The sequence below is a fragment of the Haliaeetus albicilla genome, chromosome Z (assembly GCF_947461875.1).
Source record: "Haliaeetus albicilla chromosome Z, bHalAlb1.1, whole genome shotgun sequence".
Classification (NCBI taxonomy): Eukaryota; Metazoa; Chordata; class Aves; order Accipitriformes; family Accipitridae; genus Haliaeetus; species Haliaeetus albicilla.
In genome coordinates this window covers 2,614,249-2,631,153 of record NC_091516.1, presented here as the reverse complement: position 1 = coordinate 2,631,153, position 16,905 = coordinate 2,614,249, and the positions used below count along the sequence as shown (strand labels likewise).

Here is a 16,905-nt window from a genome sequence, read left to right as displayed (position 1 = left end):
TTATTTTATTATTTTAATTTTTGTTATTTATAACAATATTTTTACATTTAATTTTTATCACCTTCTTGAAAAATTAATTTAAAAATACGTGAAAGCACATGTGCTGGCATTTCTAGCCTTGTAAATTATACACAAGTAAGAGTTCATTACTATTTTAACCTTTTTTTACCTTAGTCTTTTGACCAGTCTGTGTTTTTCTTTGAATCTAATGTGTGTATGCCATGCATCCGTTGAGATATTTTTCCTCAGCGACACTTAAAACCTTTTGCTGCATATGAGGGATAATAAGTGTATAGAGCGGAGTGTGCGTGGTGGATTTTCATTTCCTCTAAGTGTTGTGTTAAGTTGAAGTGTTCCATTGTGAGTTTCTCTCACAGTTGGCTTGTTTGTTTTCAGAGCTGATCTCTGAAACTGTCTTCATTCCTTTTCTCTTGCTGCATATTACTGTTATAAACTGACTGGGACAGGGACCATCTTTTAAAATAGACACGGTGGCAGCAAAACCAGCACTATTGCCATTCCGCAGAAACCAATTTCTACTAGCAGGTCTATACTGGTAGATTGTGGCTGGACATTCATGCAAATACTTTAATGCAAAAGTCTATCTAGCAAGTTAAAGAACATGTTTCTGACTTGAGCTAAGAGATTTTGCCCATAACTTCAGTTAGACATCCTAATAATGCAGCTTCTAAATGTAGAGAATTCTATTACTTATATGCATAGTATAATACGACTTAGCAAAATGTAGTAATTTACATTAACAATCTGAGCAGTTTTTACAGAGAAGTACAACCTGGGGCCTTTTCCACATCCTTTGCTTGACAGACACTTGCAAGACTTGGTCTACTGAAGTAGCGCTGTCACAGTGTCCAGGATTCCCTATATTAATGACCTTATGTATTGTGATGTGGATACTGTAAAATATGATCATATTTAATTTTTTTAAAGTTACAGTTTTGTGGTTTTATTTATTGTCCAGATCTACTGTTAAATACACCTAGTTGCTTTTACTTGAATAATAAAACCTTTGTATTTAGAAATTATTTTTTCATAATATCATTTCTCTTCATAGAGGAAGCTGCAGGGAAAAAAATAAAACGGTTTCCTCATCTAATACCTTTGTCCAGCCGCTCTTAAACAAAGCGTAGTTATTGTTGCTGATGAAGATAATATTCACCTCCACCCCCTTTGTTTTAACTGTGTTTATGGTTCATGGAATTTAATTTTGAGACAGTAATTCAGTATCCCTTGCATGATCCTCACTGAACGTGATGTGTACCTGTTGTCCATATCTTCTGAAATTAAAATGTTCTGAATTTAAGGGATCATAATTGCCCATCAGCATTTGTTTCAGGAGTTTTCTAAAGTAGGAGGATACAGCAATGTGTTTTGTTACAAAGATCTTGGTTTCTTTATGTATGTCAGCTTGTTTTCTAGTTCCCTAAATGGTGTCCTCCACATTTTACGGCATATTGTGAGAGTGTCCTTAAATTGGAAAGGTCGCTTAGCAGTAAAGGCTCAGAATAAAAACTCTTTAGGAACAACATCTTGTTCAGTCAGGCCTTTTGAAGGATTAGTTCAGGTAGCGGGTGGAGAGAATCAACAGTACCTGCTCATTTTTTCTTCGTGGAAATATTTGATGTTATAGGACTGCTAATTGTTTAAGAGTTGACTGTACAACATTATGTACTATCACAAGAAAAACTTGCAAAGGTCTTGTACAGTAACATGTGGTCATCAAATTAATAGAAATTTAATTTATTGTGGATCTTGCTTTCTCTACTGCTTTTTGTCCTGTTTGTTTATTTACATGGAAGTTAACTATGTAGTAAATTTGTAGGCAATTTTTAAAGTATATCAGGGCTGAGTTAGTTGAAAGCAAGGGCTGATATACATACTACCTAGCTTTGGTTGTTTACAGGTCAGGTATCTAATCAAATGTTGTAGTTCCATCACTGGTTAAGCTGATTTCAGTCAGAGTCAGTGTGACCCAACTCTCCTGCCCTCTGATTTCCATCCCTTTGCAATGTTTTTTTTTTTTGTTTTACCCTGGTGGGAGCCAGTTCGGAGTACCAGTTTGTCATTGGACTGGAGAAGAAGCCTAGCCGGAAAATAATCTCTGGTTGCTGGCTCTGATCTGGTTCACAAATGCTTTTGCCAAAATAGGCAGGAAAACGGGTATTAGAATAAGTGGTCAAACAGCAAGGGAGGCGGAGTCAAGTTCTTTCATTTATGCAGTATTGTTGTCTAGTTGTTGCCTGTGTGTTATTGTTACTGTATTGCACTTATAATTTGAAATGTATGCCTGTGAATGTATTTTCATTCCACGCTGGCCTCTGTCCAGGCCAGACATTTCAGTTTTTACACTATTTAAATGTTCATCTCCTTCAGAATGAGTCTAATTCTTCTCTCACTTCATCACTGGACCTTGAACAAATAACTCTTAGGTCTTAAGGGGCTGTGCTAATGTGTTATATGCAGAGCGGTTATTTTCTCTAATTTTAGCAGTACATAACTGAAGGAGACTTTTTTTTTTATGGGGGGTAGGTGCAGAGAGAGTCATAACATGACAAAATTGATAACGTATATGCCCAGTACTTTTGGTAAACCGTGTGACATGTATGAAATAGGTGATAGACATTGTACATTTTTCTCACTGCAATCATTTGGGTGACCAGTGCATCCATCCCAATCTCAAGAAAAGAATCATGGTATTTACAATATTATGTTCAGTTTTCTAATACAGTATTTAAATACCATAAATCAAAGGTTTTAAACAAAATCATACCTTTCTACCTCTGGATGGTGCCTGGTACACTGATACCGTATAGTGACAGAGATAATGCATCCCTCCACTCTTTCTTACTTTCTGAAAAACAGTCATAGAAATTTTGTTTTCATGAAGAACTGAAGTTTGCTATTTTGAAGCCAGTTCAAACTGGTAGTTTTTACAGGCTGCCATTCTTAGTATGTAATGGACATGTTTTCACGCTAGTCTCTGGAGTTTTACTGGCTCTAGCAACTAAATGGCAAATCTTAAAAAATGTTATTTATTTTGTCTTTGACCTGTCAGGTGGTAATAAAAAATCTAGTGTAGTAGACTGTGGCTTAAGCTTTTTGTCTTCTGCAAAAATGAAGAAATAACAGTTAAGACAAAATGCAGTTCATAGTTGTAGATTTTTTTTTTCTTTAACTAGGCTCTTTGGATAAGAGATGTTGGCAAGGAATAATGGCTTGTATTCAGCTGGCTCTGCAATCCTATTTGACTGTTAAAAATGGAAGACACCTGTTAAATAGCATGAACTTACTGAAAGGAGTTCTGCAGTCTAGACTTCTCCATAGGAAGTTGTATTTGTCTGGAAGCTTTAATATAAGCTTTCCTTTTCCTGGCAATTTGCTCTTGTGATGATGATAAATTCACCCTCAGTGGATTTGGATGTTGCAATAGATGTTTTTAATTGTCTTTAGCCTGTTAGTGAAACCATCTGACAAACGGAAGAGTTAACTTGCCCTGGTATTGCTCACATGTAACTTACTTTCCTGGACATGTTATTTGAGGTATTGCATGTTCTAAAATAGAATTGTAGTTCAGTGAAGTATTTCAACTTTTAGTCTTCAAAGAGCATTTCTGATCTGAATTTGAGTAATATTTATTGAGACTTCAAAAAGGATGTAAGTAGGGTCTTAATAAAGAAAATAAAGCTGTCTGGGGGGTAGGATCGCATGTTGAGATTGAAATAAAAATTTTTCAATATAGAAAACAAATTTGGTTTTAGTCAGCCCTTTCTAGACCATCTTTCTCTCACTGCCAAATTGAAAAATCTGTTTGTAGAGCTGTTAGTATGAAGATGGTAGGAAGCTATTTGCTAAAGGTGCCATTTTTTAATAATGCATTCAGTTTCATGACTATCACAACATTTGTCTTGTTTAGTAAAGACTATGAACTTCTCCAATATCCAAACATGAGATATTAAAGTTTAGCTATTGTGTGAAACCATTACAATATAGGTGTGTCATTGCTGCCTAAATAAAGCTCTCTTCTTTGTGTTCGTGTAGTCAAATGGAGAATTACACTGGGGAACTGCTTGGTGTTTTAAAAAAACCCTAATGTTTGGACAGGTCACAATCTGAATTAGACTGCTGACTTGGTTTCAGAAGCAAAAGCTTTTATATTGCTGCAAAGCAGGGGCAAGAAAGTAGACTGAAGTGAGGAGAGTGGAGAATGACTTTTGAGGACTCACTTAGAATGACTCTACAACTTTATATTAAGACATTTGTATTTGCCTTTCAAAAATGTGGCAGAATTCCAATATTTCTGTATTGTGGGTGGAATTGAATGAACGAGGTTTCAGAAATTACGTGTTTTAGTAGCCGATTTCTTTTGTGGGATTCAAAGTGAGAAAGGAATTCCAAGCAATACTGGAAAAAGTTTTAGAAGTGTTGTTGACATACAGAATGAAAGAAATTAATACTATTAGAATAAATTAGAATAATATTAGAATAAAAAATATTAAAATGTCCTAATTAATTTAAAGAATAAGTTGCTGTCATAAAGCTGAAAGGTTTTATGTAAATTACTGGTATAAACAACTATGACAATGAGCATTGCGTAAGTATGGGAGAAATCTCTCACCTGGCTTTTTTTTCTGGGTAATTTGTAATTTTTGAATATATTTTAACTGATTGTGAGGCTGCACAAGTTATTCAGTTTTGGTCATATTATGATAGTAAATAGAGATTGAGAGAGAGAAATTTTAAATATTGAGCAAAACTGGAAAAAACCACCAAGGTGAGTATATTTCTTAGTCTGAAGAAAATTCATTGACACTCTTGGAGTTTGTGGGTTGTAGCTTTCATTAAATCCAGGAAAAGGATTTGTAGAGAGAGAAGGCTTTTGCAAGTCGGACTTAATTTTTATCTAATCAGTGGAATCAGCCTCATGCTTAAAGAGAGAAGGTAGTAAGGAATGTTAAGGGGCATATTTTTATGACTGAGGCATGGATCCTTTCTCCAGATGCAACACTGAAGCTTTCAAACTTTGATTGCTTCCCTTTTATTTTTTTTTCTTCTCCAGAGGAAGGGATCTTCCAGTTCACAGATGCATTACAGCTGTGTGCATTATTGCAACAAACTAGTGTCTGTTCTGTTTACTTTTCTGAAAGTGTGTTATAAATCTATGGGTAGTTTGGTGGAAAGGGAGTTCTTCCAGAGCTCAAAATATTCTTTGTAGATGTTCCCTGCTAGATGGAGCATAGAATTTGAGTCATAAAATAAGAGGAAGAGGAAGACTTAATTTTAGAATTTAGGTTTCAGAAGCCTAACAAAGTGGACTAAATGGCTTAAGTATTCCTATCCAGTAATTAATGTAGTTAAAAACATCTGAAATATTAATCTTCTGTTGAATCTTTAATGTTTTATTTTGCATTTCATGCTGTGCTATGATAGGAAAGATTGAAGGAGATAGTTCAAACAGTTCTTGCTGTTACTGCCTTTTGGTAGGCATTATTAAGTGTATGCAAAATCACACTGCCAACAAAAATTATCAGTCTGAATCTATTGGTTCTTGTAAGGTTGCTTATCAGTAGAAACATAACAGTGTTTTAAGTGACTAACTAGCTCTGTCATGGAAATTGGAGCACACGCTTGCCTGATCTGTCCCTTTGTAGAACATGTTTGCCTAGTGACACCCAGGCTCACCACTCCTTGTCTCTGTAGTTCTGGTAGTGAGAGTTCCCACTCTTCTTGCCACTTTTATGTGTATGACTTGCATGTTAGTCATCTTGGGATTTAAAAGTGTGTGATACATTCTTTTAGTTCTGGATGGTGACATCCAGTCTCTATACAATCTCTGTCTGTGTATATTATGGTGTATATTATGTCCTTGTAGGTTGATTGTACTGTTTATTACATATCTGTTTCACTTATTTCGGGACACTTGATGGTTTTTGCTGACTAGTATTTGCATTGGTACTTTATAGTTGTTTTACATCAATACTTTCTAGTCATTTCAGCTATGTGGGGAGGTTTGTAGGTTACCTGTCTACTTAACCTCTTGGTACTTTTCATGAAAAATAAATTAAAATTGCCCTTTAAGTCTCAAAATGCCATAGAGAATTACATGTTTCCTCCATTTTTATCTCTCTCTGTTTTTGTATATGTCCTGGTTTCAGCTGGGATGTAGTTAACTGTCTTCCTAGTAGCTGGTACAGTGCGATGTTTTGAGTTCAGTATGTGAAGAATGTTGATAACACTGATGTTTTCAGTTGTTGCTCAGTAGTGTTTAGACTACAGTCAAGGATTTTTCAGCTTCTCATGCCCAGCCAGGGCACCTGACCCAAACTGGCCAACAGTGTATTCCATACCATGGGACGTCCCATCTAGTTTAGGAACTGGGAAGTGGGGGGGGAGGGATTTCGCCGCTTGGGGACTGGCTGGGTGTTGGTCGGCGGGTGGTGAGCAATTGCCCTGCGCATCATTTGTACATTTCAATCCTTTTATTACTACTGTTGTCATTTTATTAGTGTTATCATTATCATTATTAGTCTCTTCTTTTCTGTTCTATTAAATCGTTCTTAACCCAGGAGTTTTACTTCTTTTCCTGATTTTCTCCCCCATCCCACTGGATGGGGGGGGAGTGAGTGAGCGGCTGCGTGGTGCTTAGTTGCTGGCTGGGGTTAAACCACGACAGTATATAACTTCTGTCATTATTACTCTGTGATGTTGACATCAACAAACATTGTAAAGAGGCCAGAAGTAATAGAGGGAAAGAAAATGAAGGGGAATTACATTCTTTAGTACAGATAACAAGAGCATGTCAACTAGAAGAAATGGAACTTCTCAGAATAGAATGTGAGTGGACTGTTGCTTTTTGTGTATCATCTCCCTCAAAATGTTTTGCCTTGTTAAAACGCTACCTTTGCGAATCATATTTTGGTAATAAGTCATTTTGAGAAAGATAAGGAAATACTGGTATCTAAATCCCATAAACTTTTTTTGGTGCTGTTGACAGCTTTTGACTTCTTGCCCTAGTTTCTGTGACTTGATTTCTGAGGACCAGTAGGATACTAACATGAGGTAAGAGAGACAGAGCTGTCAGCCACCTGTTGACAAATAATTAAAAGGTTAAAAGGATTAAATGCCTACTCAACTAAGAAGAAAACAGATGGTACCCATCATTCTAGGTCTGCTACTATGTTTCTAAAGGCTATCTAAACAAATAATTCTCAAAACGAGAATATGACCTCAGAATGGCTTCAAATGCAGCATAACAGTTTTTCTTCTGCATTTTTCTTCCTGCTGCTGTCAGAGGAACTACTGTTGAAACTATTTTGAGGAACTAAAGCTTTGTATTTAAAACTTCATTTCAGCAATAAAAATACATTACTTCTCTGTGAATACTTGAAATATCTGATACTTGATATATATTAATTTGCAGCTTTTGTTTAGGATACTAAAATAGTGGATTAGTTTTACTGAAACTATACAATTGCTTCTATTTTGAAGCTTGCAAGGTTATGATGGTATGTTCTTATTGTTTTAAATATTGAAATGGCAGGTTCAGGAGTAATCGACCTTGTATTCCTGTTCTTGATTTGATTTTTCATGTGTAAACTACAGCTCTGCTCCTATTTGTCACTGTTTGTTTTGGCTTTCTAGAGACCTCTTGCCCATAAAATGACAGTCAATACCTGATTTTAATTATGTTAAATTGCAAGGCTGGAATTTAACAAAGTATTCCATGTCTTTATAGATGGTTGCAAAGCAGCTTCTAGACCTTGTAGTGGGTTCCTTAGGTGTTTCATTTTTTTACCAGTTGTGATCTTATCTGTCACTAATGTTGAACATGAAAGCATTTGAAGATGGAATTTTTTTTTTAGTTATATAATTCATATTTGTTCTTTTTAATGCTCTTAAACAAACACAATAGTTGTATGACATAGTAAATGTTCTCTTGTGTAAGAATATTTCTCAGTGATGTGGAAGGTCTTGGCAATTCCTGTTCCTAAGCACTCTAATATGACTTACAGTATATGTGAATATAACTGTTATTTCCTCTGTATGAACAACTCTGTTGTTAGCACTACCTTTTAAAATAGAAAAATGATTGTTCTACTATGTGTTTAAGACAAACAGGTATGTTATATAACTTGAAACTATAGATACTGGAGAAATACAGGTTAAATGTTTGCCTATCTGTAAAGAAGTTCTCAAATATTGTGCACTGGTGAATTCAGATCTTTCACAGTGTATTTTTACACCCTTCTTTATGTTCTGTTTTGTAATTACTTGACAGTTTCATGTTAATAGAATACAGATAGAAATAATCTAATTTCTTTTGACTCCTCCTTAAAGTCAAACATTTATCCATATTGTAGTTTTTAATTTTTACATGATAAAAATCTAAATATTTCTCACTGCAGTCTCTCTGTTAATATTTCTGTAGTTAATCAGGTATGCAGTCAGAGACAGTAGGGTCTTGTGGTTTTTATGACAAAACTAAACCAGGAAAACCACTGCTTAATTGAAGGAAGCATAATAAATTCTTCCAATTCTGTTCCTCCACTCTGTATAATATCCTGGTGTCTAAGTTAACAGCTTGTAGGGAGAACTTGTATTGTTAACCATTCTCACTTAAAAATTACCCTACAAAGTTCTCAGTACTACCACACATAATTAAAATTAGTCTGAACTTGTCAAATAAGATTACAGTTATTTTGACTCTTTTGAGCATTTTTGTAGGATCACTTGCAAAGATAAGGAAGTCTTTGTGATTAGCAGTTTATTTCTTTGAGCTTCTGACAGTCTTCATTATGTACTCTTACTGCAGGTAGATAAATTCCTCAGTGTTATGTAGGTTTTATATGAAATCCATATTTTCAGGAAAAAAATGTGAAGTAGCACTGCCAGGTCCAGGGAGATTCTGCAGCAAGGCCAGAAACAAAACTGTAGAGCACCCAGTTTCTATGATTTTGCACGTGACTGGCATGTTTGACTAAGGTTTTGTTTAGCAGTGTGCAACTTGTTTGGCTTTTTCCTGAATATAAAGGATTTTTTAAAAGAAAAATATGTGCTTTGGTCTTGCTTCAACCAGTGCTTGTCGATCAACTGTGTAATTCTATATTAGTCAGAGCTGAAGTAATTATAATTAGTTCACATTTGAAGAATAAACACAAGCATGCGCACATACATGCTTTCCAAAGCCCTCCTTGAGGACAAAGCCCTGAAATCGCCACACCAATAGTGCCAATGTACAAGGCACAGGAATGAAAATGGTCTTCAGTTAACAGCAAGAGAATTGATTAGCAGCTGGATGTGTTGCATTTGTGTTGCCAATTTTCTTGTCTCCTTAGAGCTAAGTGCACTGTCTGAGTGAGGTGGACCATGAATCAGTGATTCACCAGATTGTAAAGAAGGGTATGAAATAAGTCAAAGGCAGCAGGTCCTTCAGCTCATGATTCAATATAAAACGTATTTGTGAAAGACATCTTATGGCAGACTCTCAAATATAGGCACTGTTCACTCCCCATTGTTATCTAGTACTGTTGCATTAACTCTTGCCATTTATTGTTAAAATTATTTACTGGAATATATTCCATTCCTGGGTCTCAATAAAATAATTATGAAGTAGAAATGGGTGATTTTTTAATGAGATTACTTTTTCATATTGTATATGAATAAATTAAATATTGTGCCCACATGAGAGAGGATGCCTCTCAGACACAGTACTAGAATCCTGATTTTACATGTGCAGCTGAAATAAAGATTAGGAAAATGGTGAGTGGAACTTAAGTTAAAAACTTGTTCTTGTAATTTAGCATGATGATAGGTGGTAATTGCTTTTGGCATGTGATGAAATGGTATTTGCCATCTGTTCTCCTGTGGAAGTTCTTAAGTGAGGTAAGTGTCTTTAAAGTACCTGCATAGCTATTTAATTCTGTGGTACATTCAACTGATTACTTGTAACAGAACCTTGTATTTGCTGCATAGGAAAATATTCAGCTGTGTAAATCAGACTTTCACTATGTGCACTACTAGTGTCCACACGTCAACACCTGATATTGAGGGATCTAATATGTACAAGAATAGTATGAGGAATACTTACGCTTTGAAATGATGCGCATTAGCTATGTTCATGCTGTTTTACCCTGTGGTCAGCTCAGTACAGTTTACCTACTTGAAGGGTGGTTACAGCAAGTTTGTGTTTATCTCTCCTTTACTGTGGGCCAAGAGCATGTATATGGTCAGGTGCCATTGAAGAATTGTCATGCATCTCTTCACCTGTGGTGATTAGTGTGGCCATACCTAAATCAGCTTGTTAAATTAAAATGTTTTATTGGAAGTTTTAGTAGATAGTAAAGCAGTCAGTTTTAACTTTCTCCCTGCATAATCAGAAGTAACGTATGACACTTTATTTACCATAAAATAGCTATGCTTTTGAGCTGCAGTAATGGTTATTCATCAATAGTTTCAGAACTCAGAATTGTCTGCAATAAAAAAAAATAATTGTAGAGTTGCTAAGACTTCAGAAGAACATTTGCTATTGTACTTCATGTGTTTAAAGACCTACTAATCTTTTGAAGGTTACCAATGAGGTTAAATGTGCTGTATGGCACTAACTATGGACAAGAATTTTCTGTGCGCACTTAAGCAAACAGTTTCCTTTTGCTGGTTCCTGCATGCTGTTCTTCTCTAGATGCTTCTGTAAAGTGCCATACAAGTCACACACCATCCCCAGCAGAGGAAGTATTTTACTCTAAGAACCTAGCTGGGTTAGAGGACTCTGAAGTTGTTAAACACAAAAAAGCCATGTTATGTTCATTCTCCTTTATTGTTTTTAGTTTCCTCCTTTTACCTGTTGTTTGAATCTTTTCTCCCACAGTCCCGCCCTGCATCATCTCTCAGCTTATAAAGGGAAGTGTATTCCTGCAATTAGCTTCTGCTTGGCTTTTCATTTCTCTTTCCTTTTTATGTACTCTGTATAATTACTGATTAGTTTTCTCTTTCTCTAGCTTCCACCAAAGTCTGAATTTGTCCCTACACTAGATTAAAATTGTACTACCTGGTGTTTCTGGTGGCCACAGACCATTCATTTTCATCCTCTATGATACGATATGAATATCTGACAATTAGCTATATTCTTTTTAAAATGTTGTTTTCCTCTTCTCTTCCTTAGCTCTGTTAGTTCCTCATCCTCCTGTAACATTGATTGTAGGAGTGTCCTTCCAAGTATCTAAGAATTCCCAGGAGTTATGTTGCCTCATCCCTTCTCTTGACACTGTACTCTGTGCTCTGCCTCTCCTGCAGGCCTGTCTCTTTTTGTCTGAATTTGATACTGTCTCATCTCTTCAGTATGTCTTCAGATATTTTCAGTGTCACTCTGAGCATTCCCTCTGTTCCTGAAGCATCAACCATGGCAAGCATGTTGGAGTAAAGCTACAGGACTCTAGATCCTGCGTGATATGCAGTGATGGTTTTTAGCTTTATATATACACGTATGTATCATTCAGAAACTGATCTCTGTGTAACTTGAACAAGGTTTGCTTTTTTTCTACCCAGAAGCCTCCAATTAAATATTTTTTATGGAAATATGAATTTGTTTTAAGGATTTTGTTTAAGAGTTCAAGAGATCCTGTTTTCCCAGAAGTTGTGTTGAAAAAGTGAAGTGTAAGCATGAGGTGTTTGTTTCGGACGTTTAGCAAGCTGTAGTAAAGTGTGCCAAGTCTGTATAGCTCCCAGATGGTCAGTAGCACATCTGAAGAGAGCAGTTGTAGTACCTTAGGGGAGCTGTGGGATTTTGTATGCCGTTAAATAAAAGTTGGCAAGATCCATCAAGTCTTCTACACTGAAGCCACCCCAGATGTATCCAGTTCTCAATAATTTATTCCTTTTTATGGCATTGAAGAGAAAATTATAATTAAATTCTGGTTATAACTGTATAATTTTTTGTAGTGAGGTGTACTATTTTACTGAAGTCACTGTGGGCAGATAAAATTAGAGTGTACTGTATTTCTATACTCAAATAGTAATTAAATACTTCAAGATGTGATACTCTTTCTTAAAAATGCTTTATATTAGTGGAGTTTAGATGCTTAGTTACAATGTATATACAGATCAGGCTTTTACTTTTGCTGGTAATATTAATTTGATACTCTATAAAATCAAAATATGCCCATTATTAATATTCTGTATCTTCTTTACTGCTACATTAGATAAGTTTTTACAGTAATCACAGACATGTAAAAATTAACGGGTCTGTTATAAGATTATATTTTGCTTAAAATTCATTTTCATTTAGCCAAGCGATAATCATATTTCATCTTAAATCATGTATCACTGAGGTTGTTGATGTCTTAGTATCATAAAATCCTAAGGAACCCTAGAAGATTTTCTACTCCAACTCCTGCTCAAAGCAAAGTCAACTACAGCAAGTTGCTCAGGATGTTATCCCATTGGGTTTTGGGTATCTCCAATGATGGAGATACGTTTAAACAGAATTTTCTGTGCTTCAATTTGTGCCTGTTGCTTCTTGTCATGTCACTGGGCATGTCTGAGAAGAGTCTGATTTCATCTTCTTTACCTGTCGTCCCGTCCCGCCCCCGCCCTTGCAAGTTGGGTATTTTTACACGTTGATAAGAGTCCTCCTTGAGCCTTCCTTTCTCTAGTCTGCATAGTCCCATCTTTCTTAGCCTCTCCTTATATGACAGATGCTCCAAGCCCTTAATCATCTTTGTGGCCCATTGCTGACTCATTCCAGTATATCCATCTCTCTGCCATACTGGGCAGCCCAGAACTGGACCCAGGACTCCAGGCATCGTTTCACCAGAGCTGAGGTAGATCACCTCTGTCTGCTGCTGATGCTAAGGCAGTCCAGGATGCTGTTGGGCTGCTTTGCCGCAAGGGCACATTGCTGGCTCCTACTGAACTTCTTGTCCTCTGGGACCCCCACGTCTTTTATCTGCAAAGCTGCTTTCCAGTCAGTAGGCCCCCAGCCAGCTAGTGCTTGGGATTAATCTGCCCTTTGATAAATATCAGAGGTTTCTGAAGAAGGTTTATAGCATCACCAGTGGATGGATCTGCTATTTTTGAGTCTCATCCTTGTTTCTGAGCCGTTATTTTTGATACAAGTTATTTTAATTTTTGCAATGCTAGGTTTCATACCCATTTTTCTGAAGAGACATAATATTCAAATGCATGTTACTGTGCATCAGCTGTGCCATAGCATGTGTTCTGAACACATGCGCTCTCTTTCCATATCAGGCATATGGAAAGAAGCTGAGGTAGACCTTAGTGGAACAGCATTAAGCTAAAATTCATTACTTCACTTTTGCCAGCTCTGACATGGCAGTTTTTGCAGCTCAGCTGATGCATACAAGCTTGCTACCTGCTAGTCACTCAACTGTATGTGAGCTTATTTACTTGCTAAGAAAAGAAATGGGAAGAGCAAATGGAATGCTCATTAAATGTGTCAGTTAAACCCAAAGCAAATGTCATATTTATATTGAAGTTTTCTGTTTCAAAACTAGTTCTCCCTCCTTATAATGGTAAAGGGGTTGTACAATTCAGGTCAAAAATGATTCTGAGACAGTAAAATGATCTATTTTTAAATTATTTATTTTATGATACTACCCCTGTGTTAGCTCACTTCTTATTTCAGCCAAGGTTTATGGTTTTCATAAAACATTTACTGGAATCTTGAGTTTACAACTGTATCTTATATCCCCAGGCAACTTCTTCAGTAAGGCATTTGATATTTAGTACAGTATATAATCTTTTCCTTTGAAAGAATGAGGTAGAAGATTCTTTGATTAATGTACTATCGAAAGGAATTTTTTCCTGAATTTGTATTACTAGAGCGAGCAACATGGCTCAGTTTCTCTTAAGAACTGTGTCCTTAGTTTTTCCTGGAACAACAATGGAAACATCTTTTTTCCTGAACATTTAAAAGAATAGAACAGTCATGTTTTATCAGACTTTCTTTTTAAGGAAATATGTGCACTGAGAAGATCAATTATTTCACAGCTGTGTGGATATCTCCACACTGTAAACTGGTAGTCATCATTCAGTCTTTCTGAGCAGGCGGTTCAGCACCTACCTGCAGACAAATATTCCGTCTCCATCCCTCTTCCATTGTGTTCTTAGTCCCGGGAAGCGAATCCGGCATTCTGTCATCACTTCTCTTGGATCACACTTTCTGAGGCTCACAGGCAGAGAGCATTCATACACAGAACACTCCTAGCACAGCATTTCTGTGAATGGACAACCTCTTTTCCCTTGCCCATCTATATTCTGTTGGCAGACTGTTGACAAATTGGCAGCAAAACCCAACAGGATTTCAGGCAATGTTTGCTTATATTTGGTGCTCCCTTCAGAGGTAGCATGTTCTTGCTAGGAGTTTTTATCCCATTCAGATTGACAGTTTGAGCAATGATGTCCCTTCTGTAGAAGTAAAAATGAAGATTCCTGAAATGCAACTTTGTCTTATATCTTTCTATTTGCAGAATGCCGGTGTTGTTCGTTCCTTTCTGGTTATTGATGTCATTACTGTATTTGCTCTGTTTTCCAAAATTGTTTTTTTCTAAATTTTTTTGCTACACACACAACCTTGCGCCTTGCTGCATGGCCATGACACCACCTAACTGAGCTGAGGCCTTACTTTTCTTATGCATGTAGGTTTTATTATGCTGTGTCTGTGCTAGGTCTTGAACAAAACTATAGTCTTCTACTCAAAAAGTAGTTCTTGTTAACTAAATGACAGCTTAAGGCTTCTGCTGATGTATGTAGAAAATGTGGTGATGTTTTCTTTAGTGTGAACACCTGCCCATTGGGAATGAACTGAGATGACAAATGCACAGCTGGTGGCTAAACTTTGAGGAAATGTGAAAATTTATTGAAACAGCCTTTGCTTAGCACTCAAATTAAACATCATACTTATCAGTGTCATTTACAAACTAATAATACCTGAATCATAATGAGAGTTTTACTTCAGTTGCATTGCTTTTCCAATCTATTCTTCTATTCCCAATTGGTTCAGAACTTTCTAAAGTCTTCATGTGACTGCTCTGGAAACCCTAGTATGCATTTCTCCAAGTTTTACCTCTTTGTTCAAGACAAAGACCTACTTTGTATTGGTTTTGGTCAATTCTTCTGTTTTGTTCTGTTTGGTAGGGAAGGGCAACATATTATGAAGCTACTGTATACCCTCCCAAAGTTGAGTGATTTCAGTATAGTTGTTTACTTTCAACTTCCTTCTTATATTTATATACCAAAGTTATTCAGATGTCTTTAGTATCTTACAGTACAGAAATGCAGGAGGGTAAGTAACTCCAATGTTTCAGCCTTTTTAGACTGAAAAGAAATTTTAAATTATGACTGTAGCAAGGCATGTTGGGTTCAGATTCTATTTCTTTATGCCTCACCAAGGATGATTTTGACAATGAGGGGAATTGGACTTAGTTCAAGATTTCAAGTCATTGCTTTGCCATAGGTTTCCTCTGTTGACTTGTAAATTCTCTTGAGGCCGGTTGTACAGTAGTACTTAACATCCATTTGGTCAGAAGAACAAATAGTCAGTTTCTGAAAACAGTTCAACATGTCTTACAGGGAAGTGGTTAGAAAAAATCATGGCACTTTATTTAGGACAATGTCAGGATATAAATAGAAATATCTAATATCTTTAAATATAGTGAGACTGTAATATTGTTTTAACTACAGGTACCGAGAGGCTATTCAAAAGTGGGATAAAGCACTTCAATTAACTCCAGAGGATGCTACGCTTTATGAGATGAAATCACAGGTAAAGCATGACAATTCTTTTATCAGTTCAGAAATTAAAAAAGAAAACACTGTGCTTGTGAACAGATACTATGCAACATTGTGTAGTTGTTGTGCACGTAAACTACAGCACAATTTAGGTTTTTCATTTTTCCCAATGCAACTGCACATCTTTTAACAGGAACTAAAATAATGCTGTTATCCCAGCCAGTCACAATAAACGTATTTGTTAGGACAAGAATTAAGATGTTACAATGTGGAAAAAACAACTGTGAAATACTTAAAAATTATATTGGGAGGAGCAAGGAGAGCCTTACTGTGATAGATTTGCAAATTTGACCATTAAAAATCTGCCTGCTCTTTCTAAAGTGTTGGCTTAATACCATCAACATTAAACAAGGATACTGTATGCAAAAGATATGCTCCAGTCTGTTTTCGTATTAAGTATTACATAGATAAATTAGTCTTGGGAAAGAGCATTAAACAGAGTATACGTATGATGTCAATTCATCTGAGCCTTTATTTTAAAGATGTTTTGAGGAAAAAGCTTGCAGCCATCAATCCCTCACTAAAGTTATGAGATTAAGCTTGTAATTTCAGTGTGTCTTTGCATAGCTTAGATGGCAGGATCCATTATTTTCTTTGGACTGGGAAACTTTTGTCTCCATCTGTATGCAAAGGTAAAAAAAAACTTTTTTTTTTTTTTTTTTATTAAATAGAAATGCTCTTCTGCAAAAATGATTTTAATTTGGACTGAGGATGAGAAGAAATGTATGGCTTCTTTCAACCAGCTGGACAGATTAGAATGGGGAAAATTATTTTTAGGAAGATAACTACTCAAAATATGGCTGAGAAATACATTGTTTAAAGTTACGACAAAAGAAAAAAAAAGTAAAACCATGGTACTTAGTGAATGTGTTATGTAACTTTTAGGAAGCTTGCTATATTGTTTAATTTTTAACTCTTTGTTGAAATTCTTTTCTTGTATAAAAAAACCAAACCACCCCCCCCCCCCCCGAAACCCCAAACCCAACCCGCCCCTCACCCCCACGCCCTCTCCAAAACCCCAACAAAACCCAAGAAGCAAAGCTGGCTATTTCGCAAGGTGTGGTGACTGCTCTGTTTTTTTTCTGG

General features: G+C 36.1%; 1 protein-coding gene across 1 annotated transcript in view; it reads left to right on the top strand.

Moving 5' to 3' along the window:
* The window catches only part of TTC33 (tetratricopeptide repeat domain 33), a 56,499-nt gene that overhangs the window by 17,996 nt on the left and 21,598 nt on the right, over positions 1-16,905 (top strand). The window contains exon 3 of the mRNA XM_069776061.1: positions 15,712-15,793. Coding sequence (XP_069632162.1) covers positions 15,712-15,793 — 82 coding nt within the window. The remainder of the gene's footprint in view (positions 1-15,711; positions 15,794-16,905) is intronic.